This window comes from Lichenostomus cassidix, chromosome 1 (assembly GCF_008360975.1).
Source record: "Lichenostomus cassidix isolate B80296 chromosome 1, HeHo_3.0, whole genome shotgun sequence".
Classification (NCBI taxonomy): Eukaryota; Metazoa; Chordata; class Aves; order Passeriformes; family Meliphagidae; genus Lichenostomus; species Lichenostomus cassidix.
In genome coordinates, this window is record NC_139479.1 from 103,825,986 (window position 1) to 103,847,142 (window position 21,157).

Sequence of the window (21,157 nt, forward strand, 5' to 3'; positions counted from 1 at the left end):
TTCGGGGCGCCAGCAGAGCCCTGGCCGGCTTCAGGAATCGATATTCCATCACTGCACACTTATTCCCCCCCCACCTCAACAGAGCCTGCTCGGTCCGGGCGCCAGGCGTGCTCTGCGCTCAGCATTCCCGCTGTCACCAGGTGTAGCCGCGCTGCGGGTGACTCACGGCGAGCACCACAGTCGTGACAGGAGCAGCGACAGGAGCAGCGACAGGAGCAGCGACAGCGCCCGCCCGCGCACCGCCCCGCGCACACCCCGCCCGCGCGGGACAGACCAACTGCCGCGGGGGGAGCGCGGCCTCTCATCACCGCCGGCACCGCTCGGAGGGCCGGCAAAACCGGAGCTGGTCGCTCCTGCCGCCTCGCCGCCCTGCTCCGAACCAACTCCAGGCGCTCGGGTGCGGCAGGGCGCGGCTCGGGCCCCGCGGTGCCCCCCGTCCCGGCGGGCCGTGGTGGCGGCCGGAAGCGGCGGGCGGTGCCCGGCGCCGAGAGCTCCGGCGGCGGCGGCGCGGGCGGGCGGACAAAGCGGAGCGCGGCTGGGGTGGGCGGTGAGCGGGGACGGGCCGGGGGTCGGATTGGGGTACAGCTAGGGGTAGGGGATGGGGCAGAGCCGGGGGTGTCGCGGTACTGGCGATGGCGGGGCGTCCGCGCCGTTGGCGCGCTAAGGGAGGGAGGGAGAGAGAGAGCCAGGGATGGATGGAGGGGGCAGCGGTGATGGAGTTGCGGGGGAGCAGGACGGGATGGGACGGGGCAGCCGCCAGGGGAGGGATGGGGAGGTCTCTGTCCCTGCCGGCCCCGCTGTGCGGCCTGGCCTCGGTTTCTCTGAAGGGAAAACTTTGCCGGGACGCTCCCGCCCTCGTTCCGCCCCCGCGCTCTCCCTCGGCGGCGCGGAGCTGCGCCCGGGTGGCTCCCGAATAACCCTGCCGTCCCTTGTGCCGCCGTCCCCTCCCCAGGGCACTATGAACGAGGAGCAGTTCGTGAGCATCGACTTGGACGATGACAACATCTGCAGCGTCTGCAAGCTGGGCACCGAGAAGGAAACGCTGTCCTTCTGCCACGTCTGTTTTGAGCTCAACATCGAAGGTGAGGTGGGAGCAGATCCCGGGCCAGCCCGGACGGGGGCTGAGGGCACAGCCAGCTCCTCCGGAACCTTCCGTCCAGCCGTAGGGTTGGAAACGTGTCTCTGTAGAAAGTTTTAAACCAGTTTGTTTCCTAGCTCGTTTCCAGTAAAGGTGGGTGCTGCTCCTCTAGGTGGGAAGGTGAGTCCCCCTTTCCAGAGGCTCTGGAATGCCCTGGTGTTTATTCCATCTTCTGGCGTTGAACTGGGGATCTGAATCGTGCTCTGTCTTTATTCAGCGGGTTTGCTCGGTAATTAGAGGGGCTCTGTGTACAAAACAAGCTTAAAATGAAAATTTTAAAGCAGTTGGGGGTTTTGGAAGCAGATCACTTTGCTCACACTAGAAGTACTTGAAATTATTTCTTTTTCTTTCTGTAAAATGTTAATATGTGTAAAATGATAAAACGGGGTTCATCATGCAAGCTTCTTAAAGTCTGCAAATTGTAGAGTAGGACTTGTGGCCATCTTTTAAAAGCCCAATGAAACCATTTTGGCCTCCAGAATAGAATTTCTAAAATTTTAAACTTCTTTTTGGTAAAGAATTTTCCCATCTTGTTGCTTTTCTTCATGCATGAACAAGCAGTGGATTATCTCTGACTCTTTTTTAAGTCAAAGTGCTTGGCTTTGGAGCAACAAAGTAATTTGTTCCACTTACGTAGAGTGTTCTTTGTCAATTGTACGTGGATATGACTACCTAGAGTAATTTATGTTGCTGTGAGGCAATTGAATATGAAGATCTCAACAGCATTATGTGATTAGTCCTATTTCTTGATAACAGATAGTAGACTTTTGTTGCTGGTAGAGGCAGTGTATGTTAATCTGAACAGTATTTTGATACTTCAGTAGTAACTGCCATGCTTTGTGCTTTTGTTTAGCAGAGACATGCCTTTGTACTTACATTTTTTGTTACAGCTCAAGAGCAGTTGTCTAACCTAAGACAGCCTGTCAATCTGAGTTCACTTACTGCTTTAGAATGTTAGGTTTAGACCTCTCAATATGGAGAGAGGATGTTTCTCTCTCTAGGCTTTAAAAACACAATGAGAATTAAGTACTTTCATTACATTACTAATCTAGTTTTGTTTTGAAAGTGTTGAAAGTGATAGAACACGTTAAAAAATTGCTGGATGGTTCCTGTGCTCTGTTGTTTGAGATAAGCTGTGGATTTGTCAAAGCTACTTGTTACAGCTGTGACTTTACAAAATGATTGTGTGTTTTAAGTGGAATAGTTTGGGGTTTTTTTGGCTCTAAATAGCCTTGATGGTAGGAAAGACTTAATCTGTGCAAAGCAGACTACTTTGCATAATCTCCTAAATTTTCAGTTAATTTTAAAATGCGGCTGCTTGGAATAGAATAGTGATGAGAGCTCCCCTGAAGTTACCTGGGCCATTGCAATTCTCTTATTTTGCATAATAAAAGTATGCATCTATTTGATCATTGTACCATCAAAATGCCTCAATTTCTGATAGTCTGTCTTTTGTGTGCCACTTTGAAAAGATGTACTGTTACCCCTCATTGGGAGGGGAGGCTTAAAGGGGTCAGAGACCGTGCCAGTGATGTTTTATAGAGAGTCAGTGTAAGACTTTTTAGCTGAATTGCTGCGTGAGTCAGCTCTTTACCATACCTGTGGTCACGCTTTTCCTACTTTTGACATATCTCTGCATTCCTGTATTTTTTTTGTGACAAAGATTGATTTTTATATGTCTAAAATAAGTCTTTTGGCAGCCCAGAGTGCAGCATGAATTGGATAATTCACTAAAGCACTGTGTTATACTGGAAGATTTCATACTGACCTCCTGGTTATGTTTAATAGAGTTCAGATGCGTTATAACTTGTTGAAGAGAATCAGCTGCAAGTTGCATCAACCCTGTAGATGTGTTATCCCACACTTACAAATAAGTGTTGATCTCGCTGTTTGCCTTTCTATTTAGCATCATATTTAAAACTGTCAGCAATTAAAACCCATACATATATTAACTATTTCAGGAAGTGAACTAGGCTATTCTAAAAAGATATTCATGCAACAGCTAGGACAGGCTTGCTCATTTTTGGTGTTGATGTGCATGTGGAACTGATCTCTCAGAGAAGCAGGAAATAGCTGCTGTTGGAGAGCAGGCAAGCTATTAGTCACAGCTCAGCATCTTGCAGGATGCTTGTGCACTCCCACTGTTTGCAGCACCCTGTTAACTTCCATGTGTTAAGTGCTGTCTGGCTTAATTGGAATGTATGGCACCTCTTCCATCTTTCCTGACCGTGCAGCCTGCACTAAGGAGCTGGGTCAGGATAGAAAGGAGCATTACAGATGGATTTGCAAGGGCCAGCAGTGGCCTTGGCAATCTTAGGTTTGCAGCTGGACTCAGTGATCTTAAAGGTCTTTTCCAACCTAAATAATTCTGATTTGTGAGTCTAGGTTTGAAATTCTGGAAGTAGGTTTCCCAATTCTCTTTTTTCAGCAGGGTGCCATAATCTAATGCTTTAACAAAACTGATGAGGACAATTCTGTTTCCTCTCGTGCCAGCAGCATCTGACTGCTTAAAGCATGACAAATCCATGTGATGGCAACTGATGCAGCTGAACGCACCGTGAAGCAGACTTTCTCAAGTGTATGTGAACAAAACACTACAGAAATATAATTTACTTAGAGAAACAGAAATATAATTTAACTAGCTGCACTTAATTACAGTGTGCACTTAATTTAGTGACGGTGGATCTTTGCATCTCTTGGCATCTGTGAGTTCAGCAGCTGTACAGGTTTGCCTGTGTCTCGATGGTGATGTTATTGATTGTCTTGGGTCAGTAAGAGGAGGAATTAGAAATGAGTGATTTGGAGGCCACCCCCGTCTGTAATAATGACTTCTTTCTGGATTAGTGTTGTGACATGGCTCAGCCCTAACTTTCCTGACATTGAGGTGTTTATTATGTTTGGACAGTAGCTTGGTAACATTACATAATTGGGTGGGAAAAATTGAGTTTTTCTTGTAGTCTTACAGAGAATAGAGCTGTACAGAAAGTTTAATCTGTGGTCTATCTTGATTAAATAACAGTTGAATTTCTGAATAAGGAAGTCAGTGACTGTGTCATAAAACCTTTGCTTTTTATGAGATATCAGGTGTCCATCATGATTTTTTTTAATAATGGATTTTCATGATTTTTTTTAATAGCGGATTTTTAGTCTTTTAGTGAAATAAAATTATCACTTAGCCTAAACTGTGATTATGCTTCTTATTAAGTTCAGTTAATTCACAGAAACTGCTGGTTTGAGTGTAATTGGGAGACCAGCTGTGGTGTCTGTCCCAGAATTTATTCAGGAATGAGATGTAGGGATTATAGTATCTATTTCTCTGAAGCTGACTGAAAGAGTGGTGGCAGGCATATCAGAAAAGAGAATGTGGGCATTAGAATTACTAAAGCCAATATGCAGGTTTAAACTTAACCCTATTAAATGTCATCAGCCTTCTTTGAACGAGGAAAGAGCAATACACTCAGGAGAGTTGAGTGGTTCTGGTCTTCAGTCTGAAAGAAGTGTTGAGAAGTGTTGTCTCTGGAAAGGACAGTATTATTTCTTCCTGTTGCACTGGCTCATCCACCTCACTTAGTTTGAGGATTCACTCTCAGGGAATCTGAGTGGACTAAGCTACACACAAATACTTTTGTTGCCAAACTAGCTTTTGTGTCTGAAGGATCATTGTCAGATGATTTAATAGAATAGTGATGTGCTTCTTAAAGTTTAAAATATGCAAAGTACTTACATGTGAAATACTAAACATTTTGAGAAATGAAGCTGATTCTGGACAGTGTTTTTAAAGTTCTAGATGGGGTTTAGCATATCTTGGTGGGGTGGATCTGCTGGAATTTCATGTTGGCTTTTGTTTGCCTGTGCAGATGAAGTGAATATCAGGGATTGAGCATTGTTTGTTTTTCTGAGTAGGTGTCACAGTAATAATCAGTGGATTGAAACAGGAAACGTTTTAAATTCATACGTGACTGGTTTGCATAAGCCAGGAAATCACGTGTTGTGTTTTAGTTGGGAAGAAGTTCTTCTTTTTAATTTCATTAGAATATGAGAAAACGATTAACTGAACTCTGCCAGTAGAGATACAGTACTAACGACAGATCTGCAGTGATACCTCAAGGGTGGGGAGAAATGCATGAGCACTCAAAAATACATACATGTATGTGTATAAAAACTGTCTGTAAATGGTATACATGAACAAAACAAAACTCCTTTGCCTGAATATGGTGTTTTGAAACTCCAGTTGTAGGGTTTCCAAGTTGTGGATCCCTGGAAGTGTCTTAAGGACAGGTTAGATGAAGCTCTGAGCAACCTGGAAAGTGTTCCTGCCCAGGGCAGGAGGTTGGAATGAGATGATGTTTAAGGTCCCTCCCAACCCAAACCAGTCTGTGGCTCTGTGTATCCCATGTCTCACCCTCACACAGCCGCAGCCAGAGGGGTGAGTGGTTGTCCTGCCTACTGTGCTGCTTAGAGGTGTTCAGGTTTCTTCCCGTGGGAAGGCATTGCATGCAGCAGCTGTGTCCTGGGATCCTCTGGACACCTGTGGAAATCCCAGCTTCAAGATCTCTGTGTTCCAACATCAGAGTCGTCTCTGAAGGTGTTAGACTTGGAAGTCTGTAATGATTACAACTTACCTTTACATTGTTTTTCATAGTGTATCTGTCTAACTGGGTTTATGCTGGTATTTCTTAATGCAGAGCTCTTGAAAAATCTGAGTTTCCTCACATTCAAGGATTGTAATGCAGACAAACAGTAATAGAAGTGAGAAATCTGATTGTTTGAGCTGATTTTTTTACTCTTTTGCTTATCTGGGGCTGCTAACTTCAATAACATCTTGGAAAATGCTGGCTGACAGGCAAACTGGCTCACTTCCATTTCTGTTTAGAGCTGAGCAGCTGAATAGCAAATGACAGTTTCCATCCCAGGTCTTGTAATATAAGAGACAGTGAAAATACTGGGCATCCATTCCCCTCATTTATGTTGGGATAGTTAGGTTTCCATTGCCCTTTAAAGTGCTGATAGACTCAGCATTTGAGGCAATTTCAGCATCAGGTTAGTGCATCTTAGTCTTCAGGCTCAGACAAGGATATTATAAATAAGTCTGTCTTACCACATAGCTTCTTTCCTCTTAAGGTCTATAAAATCTTGTATAATATCCTTATTCTGTGTTCAAAAAAAAAAAAAAAAAAAGAAAAAGGAGGGAGTGGGTTTAGTTGCTGCGAACTGTAAGCACTTGAATTTCACTTTCTTCCTTCTTACACCCGGGAGAAGAATGTCACACTGAATTAAAATGATTTGTAAGGTGTAGTTTAAAGAATTGGAAACTGCTGTTTAGTTTAATTCTGTTCCAGAATATTACATATCCTTATTCTTTCAGTGTTGATGAAATGATAAACAGTAAAATAGATTATTCTGGCAACAAAAGCTAAAAATTTCCATCGTTGCCCTTTAGACTAGACAGATGAGAACTTGTTTAAGAAATGTTTAAAGGTAGCATTTACAGGCCAGGGGTATGACTCATTTCTGCAAACTTGAATGGACATGTGAAATTAGCTGCAGTTTCCACTAAAGCTCTTAACTACAGAATCAAGTCTGAACATGGTTGGAGATATTATTCTTACCCTAAATGCTGTATGAATACCACTGTAATATCAAGTAATATCAAGCTGTGGGGCTGGTTCTATAAGTATATTTTTGTGTTCTTAATGTGTAAATTCAGAAAGATTGTCCATGCAAACAAGATAATTGAGTATTTATGTTACCTGGCATCATCCAGACTACAGAAATACTGGCTCATGACTTCCACTCTCTTCTAGGTCTGTTTAAGTGATTTTTCTTACCAAGTATGTCACATAATATTTTGGGTAGTAAAGTTTTCATCTGAATGCATTGCTTTGTTTAACACAGAAGCAAACTCTTCTTAGTAAAGCAGTTTATAAGGAACATGATTTTGGAAAATATATTCAAATGTCTGACTGGATCTCTGTTCTGTGTGATAGAATATGTCTTTGCTCTGTGCTAAAATACAAATGAGCGGATAGAAATGAAGTGGGAGGTGATTTGTGTGCACATTTCATGTATGGAATGTACTGGCATTATCGTAGGAAAGCGAGGAGAGAACGTTAATTCACGAACAAGATAACATCAAGTCTTTACAAAGTGTCTGGTTTTAGAAGTTAATGAATGGCACTGGCATTTTCCTTCCAGCCAGTCTAATAAATCACAAGATTTAATTCTCAAATGAGATTGCTTGTATACCCTTAAAAATAGCAGTTGGCTTTACGTCTCGTCAGGCAGATGTACTGGAGATACACATCTCTAAAGATCCTGCCTTTCAGTGTTGGCAGAATTGTACAGCTCAAGTGTATCACTTTACCCCACCCCCTGTCTTTTAGACATATGGATAATAACTTATTGTCTTAGGTTATCATGGGCTGCTTTCATTTAAGGTATTTCAAACAGGTCTTGGGATCTGCTTTTCTGGGAACACCCCTCCTTGAGCACTCTTGGTAAACAGCCTATGCAGCAATGCTTAAAATAGACAGACATGAACATTTAATGTCTTGAGAAGCAGCTCTCTGTCTGCTGCAGGTCTTGGCCCTGCACTCCAGGTAAATCACACTGGAGCTGATCCCATCGCTGTGTTCCTAGTGGGCACTCGCAGATGTCTGGGAGCTGTTCCATGAGCTGGCTGAACATCCCTGTTTACAGAGTGCTCCTGAGGTGCACAGCTGAGGGGAGCAGCTGGGACATTTCACAACACAGAGTGAAGACCAGGGCTGCTCAAGTGGGCAGCCACAGACAAGGGTTCTTGCTTAATCTAGGATTAAAGGAGAAGGGCAGAGGTGTCTGTCACAAATCTCTGGAGTTAACTATTTCAGATGAAGGTGAATTGTGCCTGAGAAGCATTTCTTCACTGGCTGCAAAGGCAGGTCTCCACAACTGACTCAAACTGGAGACAGAAAATATGGTAAGGTATAAATCATATCCATAAGTATTTGTAAATTCTTTAAAGGGGCTTTAATTAACTAATGGCATAATACAAACTTATAATTGACTATTCATGTGTCAAGAAGTATTCTTGTTACTTTTAGTTCATCTTAAATTCAGGGGAATTTTCTATCTCAGCTGCTATTCACCATTGGAAAAACAATTAGTTTCCAGCATTACATTAGAAATTGCTGAGAAGAGAGTGCAGGTTTTCTTTAATGTAATTTCCAGCTGCTGGAGCTGAAAGACCAGATAAGAAGTTCGGGGGTTTGTTTTTTTAAAGATAATAGCAAGCAAATGAAAACATCTCCACTGTTGCAGATAAACAAGCAGGCTAATGATCACTGTTTTGGTTTTTTTCTATGGAAACATTTGTGAAGGGATGTGGAATAATCTTGGTATTCAGGAACATTCCTTTTGAACTGGGCTTGTTGATTACTGTTATAATCTCCAAATAAGACAATTCTTGCCATCTTTATACAAACATGAGCAAACATTTCAATTTATTTTTGTTTATAATGAAGAAGAGTTATACATAGTTCTCAGTGAATCACTTTCGACGGCAGAAATAAAGTCTTTGTAGGTTTCTTACCCTCAAAGAAACCAAAAAGCAAAAAACTTTAATATGATGGAAACTCATTTACTTTTAAGTACAAATGCCTTAAAATAGGGTAAAATTTGTTGGCATGTGATTGCACACCTGGTTATCTAGTAAATATTCTCCCTGCTCTCAGCTACTTTACAGTTATGAATAAAGAGAAGTTACAAAAATGTGTATTAAACTGTCTGATTGCCAGTCATGCGTTTACAAAATTACTTGGTAGGAGTAGATTAGGACTCATGTTGACTGCCTTCCTTGCATACCTTACAAATTGAAATAATCAGGTTTTGGAATGAGGTTTTTTTGCCTCAACATTAGGCACTTAAATAGGAAGTCCTGATCAAGTCAATATACAAAGATATTGTTGAGTGAGGTGATACATTCATATTTCATCCAGGACACATGAGTTACTAGAATCAGAAACAAATCACGGATTGTAAGCACTTACATTGTTTTATGATTTGTCTGGAGGTTTGGCATCAGCCTGTGAATCATGTGCACTTGAGGAATGATCTCTGGCATGAGTTTGTCTCCTAATAGCATCTGTGCTGTCTTAAGTTTGTTAGATACGGTCTTCTAGATATTTGTGAGTTCTGTGGGATTTTTTTTTTCTGCAGATTAAACTTTTTTACTCAGGGTGGTTGTGGGCTTTTTGTTGCTTTCTGAGGGTTTTATTCCTTCTCTGAAAAAAATAAATATGAAGTGTAGGATGTACTTGGACATAGTCTGCAATCCTGTTCTTGAAAAGTGATACAAGGGGCAAATGTACACGTCTGCAAATGTCAGGGAGGGGGAAAGTTGATGGTTTTATGATTGCAGACTTGAAGAACCAGACAAAAAGTAAGAAAGATTGAGGTTGATATTGGCAAACAGAAACTTGGAGATGGAACTGAAACGCTGTGAAGTCCCCGAAACTCACAATAGCTGTTTTTCAAAATTACAGTATTGCTTCTTCTTTTGTACAGAAGTCTTACCATGCTTTATTCATCTCTTTGTGTATAGTGTTGAATAAAGTAATGTGTATTCTGAAAATGCATCATCTTTATATATCACTTAGTCCATGCCAGCTCACCAGATTGTAGCTTTTTCTGCAGTTGTGATGAAGGGAAAAACGTGAAGTAATCTGAGTGGAGTATGAAGTCTTCCCAAGAAGAAATGGACATCTTTTCTGCCTCATAAAGCTGATGGTATTGCCCACAACAGAAGGATTTGTTCCAAAGAACCATACCCTTACTTGCTGTAATTCTGATATGTGATTGCTAGTTTGTGCTGGCACAGCAGCTGCTGTCCCTGCTCAGCTCTTCCAGAAGGTTATGGCTCACGTTCTCTGCATAGGAAAGGACTAATTGTCACCTTAGGACAAAAGAGAGATTGATGGTTTTAGTTTTGTGTGTGTTTGCTACAGTAAAAGCCCAAGCCAGTTACATGAAAGCTGAAGGATGTCTGTTAGCAGTTCAGTACAAAAGCAGTTTGGTTTTGCACATTTTCAGTTCCTTACTTCATGCAAGATTCTTTAGATAAGACCCCTGTTGTTTTTTTTCAGTGGAGTAAGAGAAAGGGGTAGGATGCAAATGCTGGTCTTGTATACTGGAAGTGTTCCACAATAACTGCCCTGTGCTCAGAAATGGGGACATTGTGGCCAATATGTGGCATATAAATGGCAAAGCTCAAACTCTTGAAGTCATGTGTTTTTTTCTTCTGTAATAATTGCTCATTTCAGGCACTCTATTACTGAGTTCTAATAAAACACTTCTTTGAGCAGCATGCCTCTAAAATGAGGAAGTTAGCCATGTTCAGAACTCTTAAAAGATAAATTCATCAGAAGGAAAGACTTGAATAACCTTGAGCTTAAGACTTGGGCATAATTCAGCTGGGGCTTCATAAAGTCATGCTGCACTTGTTCTTTTTCTGTGTAACAACTTGGGTGTTGGCTGTTTTATGTGGTCTCACACTTTCCTTCTACTGGGCAAGTAACATTTATTCTCATTGAAATAATGAGGCAGCCTCAAAGGAATTTCTTCTTTTAAGTGATACCACATTATTCTGTCATTTGTTGTGCAGGTGTCTCTGTTAGGTGGGTTCCTGAGCATTGTTGTGTGGAAAATTGAGCAAAACATGTTTTTCTGCCTGATTGTTTTCTGTAAGTAAAAGAATTGAGCAGCAGCTGAGTAGAATGTTGGAGAATCGCTTGGGTAAAGCAGATAACTTTGAACAAATCACTCTGGTTTTGTAGGGTGTGTCATGTTGTGAATATGTTTGCCTTATAACTTCTATTGACAGTGTTTGCTTTCCCTTGATGGCTTAAAGATTTAAGGTTTTCATCAAGCTACTTGAGTTAAGCAGGCTTGCTCTATTTAAATAGTGCTGATAAGTCACGAAACATATGCCTTGTCTTTCCTTGTTTTCACTGGAAATGATTATTGGGGTTTTCTAAGTCTCTGTGAAGGTAGGGAAATAGCATTGCTAGTAGGCAGTAGATCATGCAGATCTTAAGAAAAGTTAGTGAATATCTGTTTGCTGAAAGAGGTTGAAAAGTATTTTGAGGTGTAGAGTGAGAATCTTGACTGCCCACTGAAAGGGGGCACAGCATGTGCTTTACTCCAAAATTTCATTCTTGAAAGGTTCCTCTGGTTAGTATGTGGGTTTTGTTTCTTCTAATAGTTGTCTGTTGAACAGAAGGAACATCTGTTTTCATGACTTTACCTTTTTTCCCCTGCTGCTAAGAACAAAATTAATTCCACTGTTGTTTTCTTTCATTTTCCACTTTTTAGACATTTTGCCCTGTAAATGGTGTGCACTCTCAGAAACTCAACCAGAAAATAATGCATTAAAGTTTCAGTGCTGCCCAAAGAGTGGAAAATCAACGATTTATAGTGGCTACTCTTGATGCGTGCACACCCCAACTTCAAACAGCAGTTGCCAACAAGTGAGATAATCAAAATGAAGTGCTTGGATTTGTTTTCACCAGTTTCATGTTAAGAATTTTACCTTTTCAGAGCAGTTTTGAGAGTAGGGTGGGATTTTGTGGCATTCAGTAACTAAAAAAACCACTGTATCATTTGTTGATAGTTTCGGATGGGGAGGTTAAAGTTTACCACAAGAATTTAAGAGGGTAAATCATATAGAACTGAGAATTGTTGTAACATGTAGCTTTTTGTAATCACCTTGTAATATCTCTGTGACCAGTATTTGTTACCTGTTGCCTTTCATGTTTTTTCTTTTACTTCAATCACTTTTCATGTGCTAAAAGGTAAGATGGCTGTGGCTTGGTTCATGTTGCCTAGATTCAAAGATCCAATTTCATTATTGTTTGTTGGTTTGAATACTTTGGCATTGAGCACTTTCAACCAGTGGTTCACAGGTATATTATTGTTATTTGCAGTGACAAACTCGTTAGACAGAATTGTTTTTCATTAAATTGGGAACCTCTCAAGTAGCATACTTGGTATTGAGATAAATGGCAAACTGTTCATTACTTTGGACTTCGATTCTGAATCTACTGTGTAGGTGAATCTGAAGAAAAATAAATATCCACTGAAGTTGCAGAAAGTAATTTTGTACTGCGGCACTATTAACTTTCTGGAATAGTCATTTCTCATACCATCTGTGTTCACTCACCAACTGTAGATCTTCACAGATTGTGTTCCTTTTTAACCTGTCAATCACTTGCAGTTACTTAGAGGTTTAAGTTACCTGCTGTAGCTATTTGAATAGTCGTTGAAGGAGGATGAGCAAAGAGGAGAATAAACATCCATCTTGTGTGATGTCATGGTTTAACCCCAGTGGGATGGGGAGAGAATCTCAGCTTGTGCATTCAGACAAAGACAGTGTCAGAGGGAATGCAAAAGCTGCCCATACAAGGCAAGCAAAATAAGGAATTCATTCACTGCTTTCCATGGTCAGGCAGGTGTTCAGCCATCCCTGGGAGAGCAGGGCTGTTGTGCATAACCATGACTTGGGAAGACAAATGCCATTGCTCCAAACATTCCTCCCTTCCACCTCCTTCCCCTGGCTTTATACACTGAGCATGGTGCTGTGGTGTGGAGTATCCTTAGGGTCAGCTGGGATCAGCTGTTCCAGCTGTGTCCTTTCCCAGCTCGTTGCATGCCCCCAGCCCAGTTGCTGTCAGGGTGATATGAAAGGCAGAAAGGGCCTTGACTATGTGTAAGCCCTGCTCAGTGATGATGAAAACACTGCAGCACAAATCCAGAGCATGGCTCCACATTAGACTGTGACAAAAATTAACTGTCCCAGCCAAAACCAGCACACCTCAAATGAATTTCAGGACAGTTTTATGTTGGCAAGTGTCAATAGTATTAGAACTTGCTTCACTAGCTAGGTTGCAGGCTTCTGCCAGTGCAAAATGACTCAGATTTCAGTTGTAGTTTATTATGTTTGACCACTTGAATGAGACAAGCCTGCACCCTGCAGTATTTGAGCAGATGGCTCATAACATTATGCATAGAAAATGGGAGCTTGTGTGAGTGCTGTCAAAATGCTCTTCAGGATTGTTCTATAGAACTTGCTGATACATAGTTGAGTTTATTTTATTTCTGCAGCTTATACATTTGTGTGTAGGGGTGATGCGATGTGTGTGGAGTTGTCAGTTTGCTTCATCTCTGTCACCATCCAGGAGGCACACACTGAAGCCCTGCACTAGAGATTGTGGTGTGCAAAACACTTTGCATGCCAAGGACTCGAGCCTAAGGGAAATTTCACAAATTTTGGACTGTGAGGTACCCTTGTTTGCTTCGGTGATAAGACTGTTAGTAGGAAAGCACCACTAAGTTTGTGTTTTCCTGGTTGCTTGTGAGTAAAGATTTTTAAAAATAAGCAGATAATACAGTAAGTGAACTTCTTTCTGTTGTGTCTTTACAGGAGTACCAAAGTCGGATCTTCTACATACAAGATCTTTAAGGGGGCACAGAGACTGCTTTGAAAAATTCCACTTAATAGCAAATCAGGACTGTCCACGATCAAAGCTCTCTAAAAGTCCATATGCAGAAGTAAAAAATATCTTGAGCAAAAAAATTAACTGGATCATACAGTACGCACAAAACAAGGATTTAGACTCTGATTCTGAAAGCTCAAAACCATCCCAACACCAGCTTTTTAGCTTCAGACATCAGACTGATAGAAAATTACTCCCACAGTTTGACTCCCCAGTACCTAGATACTCTGCAAAATGGATAGATGAGAAATCTGGAGGCATCTCAAGCTGCTCACAGACTCTTTTGGAACCAAGAGAATCCACTGATTTCAGACTTGGTGCTACTTTCTGCTGCAGCAGCGTTTTGTGGTCCAACCGCAGCCAAGTCCAGAAAGCTGAAAAAGCTGAGGGTGATTCACTTGCCAGTGTTCATAGGAGACATCCTCAACACAGCAGGGAGGAACGTGAGTATACATCTATTTGCACACAGCCTAGCAAGCAAGGGCATTCTTGCAAATACCTCTTGACCACTTCATGTCCCTACTGGGCATTCATTCTCATTCTGAAGTCCAGCTTGAAAAATCTATAAGGAAAAAAGGCTACATGGCTAAGAAAATAGGGTGGTTTGGCTGGTGGTTTCTTTTTCTAATTTTGCTTTTAGCTATAGCTCGATGTGATACAGGACATGCATAATTTAAGCCAAAAAAAAGTCACATCAATATGTCATTCCTGGGAGTTGCACAGCCCTGCTTGTGGAGGTGGAGGTTACTGAGCTCCTGCAAATTTCTCTCTTACTGAACCTGTACAGTGCCCTGAGTTACGTTTTACAGAGAGCTGCCCTAAGCAACAGGGGAAATTAGAGTCCAGGTAGCAGAGCAAATTTATGAAACAATCTTAATAGTAGCAGACATTTCCTTGTGCATTTTACTGGATTTGTTTTTTCCTTGTGTTTATTGAGCATAAGAAAATGGGAAGGTCCTTACGCCACCATGGCATAAAGGCTGTAGCAGAAGACATGAGCCATCTTCTGATGACTGTGGTGATAGTGAAAATAACAGAAAAATTGTTTTCCTGTTGTTTAAGAAAATCAGTAGAAGAAATCTTCAGAAAAATCTAGGGTATTGTAATGCCTCTGGGATCAGGCTGCATGAAATGTGTTAGGAATAGGTTCCTAGAGGTAGATGCTGTTAACCATCCTGCTTTTAGGCAGTACTTGGTTCTGAGCTGGTGTATGTCCACTCTTACTTCTGTGGGTGAGGAGAGTAATTGGAGAGAGCTTCTGAATTTCAAAAGACCCAAGAAAGAAAACAAAAACACTGATTAAAATATTCCATGGAAAAACAGGTGATGGAAAAACAAGGAATTCAGAACATCAGAAGAGTCAGAGGTACTGTGAAAAGTTGGAATTGGCTTGTTTAGGCTCCCATGTTTTTTTGACAAACTGACAAATCTGTCCTTGCGAAGCTGAGTCATTTCTCATTCTTTATGAAAGGATTTTACTTAACTGCTGCATGATGTGTCATGTTGCATTTGTGGTGAATTAGTAGCCTTAAAGCCATAAATCAAAACAGATACACTGGGCTGTTTGACCACCTGTCTGCTGGAGTCATAAATTGGGATTACATAAATCAGGACCGCAGTTAACAGAGGAATTATGAAAGCTTGACCTGGTTTATGGGGTTGTCTAACTGAAGTTAGTGACTTGGTATTTATCGTCAATCTTTGATTTTGGGACAGGGAAACATAAAGCTGCATTGAGCACAATAACAGGTTTTTCTTCTGTTATGACTACATAATGGAGCTTTGAGGCATTTTTGCTTTTATTTTGCAGTATTTACCTTTAAAAGACATTCATTTGGAGACGCAATGATTATATAAAGTTTGTATGTTAAATGAAAACTTAGATTGCCAGAATTAGGTACCTTCTTACTGCAATACTTTCACTCTAACAATATAGCTGTCTTCTGAAAAAAAGTATTAATGGAACTGTAAATAGCTTGGCCAATATGTCTTTATAATTTACTTCAGCTGTGGATAGAATAATATTTTACCATTTAAATTCAATGTTCTGTTCCTTCTCCCTTTCCCTTGTGTATCGGAATAATGTGACATGGAACAGTCCTGTCCCAAAACACACATGAAATATGTGAACCAGCCTGTCTTCCAGATGACAAAATGTTGATGAAAACATTGGAAAAAGGGGAAGTAATATCCTACCACTGGTTATAAAAGAAGGGAAAAATCTTGACATTTTTAGCTGTCAATTACTGTAATAAGTTTGGTCAGGGTTTTCATGGTGTTTAAAGAGTGGTAAGATGCAAGAAGGGACTTTTCAGGGGTATTGTTAGCTGAAGGTAGGAAGGAGCACCATTTTACCTGGCTGATGGAGAAGAGAGGTGAATATGATTCACTCTTAGCTGGGATTATGTCTCGAGTACCAAGGCTTAGCTATTGCCAGCTTCTTTGGTTTGGCAGTGCTGTCAGCAATTTAACATCCCACAACTGCCAGCTGTGAGAAAGTTTGAAAGGGAAGGCTTAGGATAATCAAATAATCCAGTGGGTAGGTAAAACCCATCTTTTTCAGAACTTCAGACTTTAAATTTGCCATGTCGAAACCTTTTGCACAGAGAAATCCCTGGAAAAAAGCTGCAGCATCGTTTTTTCTGAAGTACACTGTGAGAGCTTTGCTAAGCTGCAGCAGAAACAGCTTAGCTGGAGTTTAAAAACAGTATTTTGAAATTTCAAGGTCTTAAAGCTTGTGCCAGCGCCCTGTACCCCCTGTGGTGTTCAGATTGTCACTTTTCACCACGGTGACAAGGGCATCACAGCAGCACGCATGGCACCACGTGTGTTCACCACTGCAGGGTTGAGGGAATCCTAGGAAGCAGGCCAGTGCTTCCCTGCTGTTGATCAAGGGCAGCAAAGAATACTTTCACAGTGCCCTCCTTTGAGGCTTAGTGTGTATTTTCTGTGAGGATGATCAGTGCACACAACCTGAGATACAGAGGGGCTTTTAAATGATACAGAGGATCTTTTAGTTCTCACCAGGGTCACAGAAGGAAACTTATTTTTATATGCTGGTCTTCATATCAAGCCAGGATTGTTCTTCATCATTTGTCACTGAGGTACTCAGTGGAAACTGTGTATGTTATTCCTGTATGCATAAAGCACAAACCTTGATAGCCAAAACAGGGAGCATTGTGCTGAAACTTCCCTCAGGTAGCTGCTTTCTACAGGCTGGGAAACGTTGCAGGACTTACCTCAGAATTGTCCACTTGCCCACAATTGAACAGATGTGCTTTCAGGGATTACACTGGGGAAATCACGTTTTGCAGTCAGAGGAGGGTGAACTATTTAAATGTGCCAAGCAGTTCTGATTCTGGAGGCTACTGTTTTCAGGGCTTGATTTTCCACCTTTTTGACATTGAAGAGAGGGCTTTCCAATGGAGTAGATCCTTGTCTGTGTCAACATTAAAAAGAAAATTTTCAAACTTTTTTCAGATGACTGATAAATAGTGTTGTCTCTGACTTACTGCTACACATCTGTTGATTATTAGGATGCAAATGGGAGATTTCTTGAGAAAACAGGAGTCTGCTTCGGGATGCTTGTGTGACTTTGGTAGTAGTAATAACAGATTTTGTTGTTGCAGTGACTACAATGACTCTAGGAGAATTAAAGCAACTTAATGAAAAACTGCTCAAGCAAATCCAGGGTGAGAATTTTTCAATACTTTTCATTTTGGGTTTCTGGTGCTTTGTAGTAAAAAAAAAAAAAGGTCTGTTTTTAAAAAAGAAATTTTGATTGCCTGTCAATTAAGTTTTGAACTGAAGTCTGTTGTTTTACATGGAAGTGTGTGATAGAGACATTCAAGGTGTAATCTGCTTTGATGCTGCAAACTGGCACAGTATTTTCTTAAAGAATTTGACTAGAACCATAGAATTGTGAAGGTTGAAAATTACCCTTAAGATCAGCAAGTTCAACCATTAACCCAGCACTGCTAAGTCCCCCCACAAAACCAAGTGGTTCCTAAATGCCACATCTCCATGTCTCTTAAATTCCTCCAGGCATGGTGACTCCACCACTTCCCTGGGCAGCCTGTTGCAGTGCATGACAACCCTTTCCATGAAAAAAGGTTTCCTAATATCCAATCTACACTTCCCCTGGTGCAACCTAAGGACATTTCCTCTTGTCCTGTCACTTGTTACTTTGGAGAAGAGCCTGACCCAACCTGGCTATACTTTCCTGTCAGAGAGTTGTAGAGAGTGATAAGGTCTCCCCTGAGCCTCCTTTTCTGCAGGCTGAGCTACCCCAGCTCCCTCAGCTGCTCCTCACCAGACTTGTGCTCCAGACCCTGCCCCAGCTCCATTCCCTTCTCTGGAGACACTCCAGCCCTTCAATGTCCTTCTTGCAGTGAGGAGCCCAAAACTGAATGCAGGATCCGAGCTGTGGCCTCACCAGTGCCCAGCACAGGGGGACAATCCCTGCCCTGGTCCTGCTGCCGCACTATTGCTGATCCAAGGCAGAGTTGGAGTTGTTTTCAGTTCCAAACTGCTCCACCTTGGCTCAGGTCACCTGTAACTAGAAACTAAGTGATCCTGTTGAGTTTGCAATGCATGCAAAGCAGTGCTGGAACCAGGAAAGGCGTAGTTTCGGTTCATGATCCCACTTAAATGTCCGTGCCTCTTCCCTAGTGTTGTTTGTCACTGCTTCCTAAGGCTGTGTCAGCCCAGGGACCAAGAGCACTGACCCTTTGCTGCTGTTGCAGATGTGTTTGAGGAGCTGACGCAGCAGGTGCAGGAGAAGGACTCGCTGGCCTCCGAGCTCAACGTGCGCCACATCGCCATCGAGCAGCTGCTGAAGAACTGCTCCAAGCTGCCCTGCCTGCAGATGGGAAGAGCAGGGATGAGATCCAACGTCCCCATATGAAGGGAGACAGCTTCCATCCCCCCCTAGAGCAAACTGTCCCTAACAGTGTTGATAACCATTAAGTACAGCTGCACCCATATTTAGAAGCTTTTGAGAAAACTTGGGTAGCTTTCTCTTTGTATTCATAATCCACTGGAAGTCTTATTCCACTTTGGGTTTAACAAAAAGGGCAAATATTTTGGGTATTAAAGTCTACTGTAATAAGGTTTATTCACATTTGGGGATTTTTTTTTTTCCCCATAACTACGCATGAGCCTTGAACTGAATTCTGTGTTTTGTTTATTATAAAATTGTTTCTAGCAAAGAATGACCTGAAGCCTGTAAACCTGCCTCCTTCATACAGAGGACAATTAAAATTTGAGTTTTGATCAGGTCTGATCCTGTTACATCCAAGAGAGCTTTAATGGGAGAACAGTATTAATGAAACTCATGTTTTCTTATTTATTATGAGCAATATTTTATTATTGAAATTTTATACTAAATAAATATCACTATTTTAGGTACTTTTCCAGATCTCTTTATAAAATGTCTGAATTACTCTGTGTAATGTTTATGCCTTGTATATGATTGTTTATCCTTTTTCAGGTCTGTATCTTTCATGATACAATTTTAAAAAGTATTGTTTCCCAAAGAGATGAATTTCACATGTTGACGAAAAAACTCTAGTGGTGTATCACTTATTTTTATCAGCTTTATAACCGAAGAATTTGGTTCATGAGATGTTTGAAAAAAGCACAGCACTTGCTTTAAACTAAAAAAAGAATCCATACTTTGGTTTTAATGCGTAGAAGTTGAAGTTGTTTTATATGTGTGAAATTTTCAATGCTGAAAAACTACTTTGACGAAACTCAATAAATTTGTAATACTACACTGCCTTGTTATGATTTCTTTATAAAGTTGGATCAGACTGATAAAGTGTTTTAATTTTGAGATGCAAGCAGTAATAATGCATTATAAATCAGAACAGCCTTTGCATTTTTTAAACTTGTATTAGTCTACCATGACAAGAAATCTTAGTCTTTCCCAAAAATACTGCAGAGCTGCATTTTAGTAGCTGAAAGTTGCTGAGTTGCACTGAAAAAATCAGGGGGAGGATGGGATGAATAGAAGATACACACATACACACTAAAAAGTTAGAAGTCTCTGTGCTTTTAGCTCTTTAAGTGAAAATGGAGTGACTGATGGAGTATATAGCTGAGCTGAATCCATGACTAGCATGAAGAAAGGTTTAGGTTTGATTTTAAACTCAAGCTGAGAAGCAAGCCAAAGTTCAGAGTAGGTTTATTGATTAGCCTATGTATAGTGATAACTGGGTGACGTAGGACAGTTTGGTTTCATTTGTGTCTTTATTATTTTTTTATTGTTTTCTTCCATATCCTCCAGCTGTTCCAAAGTCCCTCCATAAATGCATGAGTAAGGGACTTGAGCCTGTCTGAGTATTTTGTGGTTTGGGGTGGGGAAGAAATATTGCATGTGTATGCAAGTGGGCCTGTGAGTAAGTGGGCATTAGAAAATCCCTAATTCTAGTTGTCAAAAGGTGGATTAATGTCCCTGTGCAAGTCAGTCTATAAACCTTGTTGATTCAGTAGCAATGTAAGGGTCAGGTGAGAGAAGTCACTAAGAAGGACTTGAAGGTCCTGGAGAACAAACAATCCCTGATCAGACTGACGAGGGTCAATTTCAGTTCAACCAAATAGTGAGGAGAATTAAATTATACTTAACACTTCTACTGTTTGCCTTTGTGGGAATTAAATGCAGAACATCTACACTTTGAAGTCCTCGCTATGATTTGAGGTGTTTCGGTTTTTTTACATTAGATAGGTTATTGATTCAGGTAAGGTTGAAGGGGGTTCTTTGGTTTTTAAGGGGAATTACAATTAGGAATGCTGACTTTGGGGACACATAAGCCATGGAGAAGCAATTTTTTTTGTGCTTTGCCTCAATACAATTGTGACTTGGAAAGGAAAGCGTACACCTGGCATACGTGCTGAAAAATTACCTATATAGCTTTTATTTCTCAAGCTCAAGTTCCAGAGGGGGTCAACGTGTACCCACCCCAATGTCTGTCAGCTCTGAACTCTGTTTGCTGCAGCACATCTCTGTAGCCCAGAGGAGTTCAAGAGGACAAACATGGCTATAGGAAAATGTGCAAACCGTCACATACATTGAGGATTTCTTTCCTCATTCTTTCCTGACTTTCACTGGGAAATCTGTGAGGTGTAAATATTGAGTGAAATGTGAGCTGTTTGTCTAGATCTTGCATGAAATTTGAGTTGCTTCTGTATATGAAACATTGAATCTTAGGGTGTTGAGGTCAGAGGTGGATGTATTTTGAGAGTAAGTACTGCACAGGCTTTAACGAGGCCAAGGGGAGAAGGCTTGGATTTGCAAAAGTGGTGTTTGAGGCTGTGAACACCTATCAAACCAACCTATTGGAGCTATGAGGAAAGGCTGAGAGAACTGGGATTGTTCAGCTTGGAAACGAGAAGGCTTTGGGGTGAGTTAATTGTGGCCTTCCAGTACCTGAAGGGAGCCTACAGGAAAGATGGAGAGAGACTATTAGCAAGGGTCTGGAGTGACAGG

General features: G+C 41.3%; 1 protein-coding gene across 2 annotated transcripts; it reads left to right on the forward strand.

The window, feature by feature from the left end:
• Window positions 1–252: 252 nt before the first annotated feature.
• Window positions 253–19,442, forward strand: C1H21orf91 (chromosome 1 C21orf91 homolog). Of its 2 annotated transcripts, none has more exons than XM_085074770.1 (5): window positions 253–547; window positions 953–1,082; window positions 13,596–14,111; window positions 17,298–17,360; window positions 18,414–19,442. In XM_085074770.1, exons 2-5 carry the CDS (start codon window positions 959–961, stop codon window positions 18,572–18,574), a joined length of 864 nt encoding a protein of 287 aa, XP_084930896.1. In that variant the 5' UTR covers window positions 253–547; window positions 953–958; the 3' UTR covers window positions 18,575–19,442. The 2 variants fall into 2 exon arrangements, with proteins under 2 accessions (XP_084930896.1, XP_084930904.1); XM_085074778.1 differs by lacking the exon at window positions 253–547 and adding an exon at window positions 560–579.
• Window positions 19,443–21,157: the final 1,715 nt, after the last annotated feature.

Bases quoted from the DNA above. Each gene is read 5' to 3' on its own strand.
- C1H21orf91 (XM_085074770.1), top strand. From the start codon at position 959: ATGAACGAGGAGCAGTTCGTGAGCATCGACTTGGACGATGACAACATC. The intron at 1,083-13,595 runs GTGAGGTGGGAG...GTGTCTTTACAG, and splicing joins TTTTGAGCTCAACATCGAAG to GAGTACCAAAGTCGGATCTT. The intron at 14,112-17,297 runs GTGAGTATACAT...TTGTTGTTGCAG, and splicing joins TCAACACAGCAGGGAGGAAC to TGACTACAATGACTCTAGGA.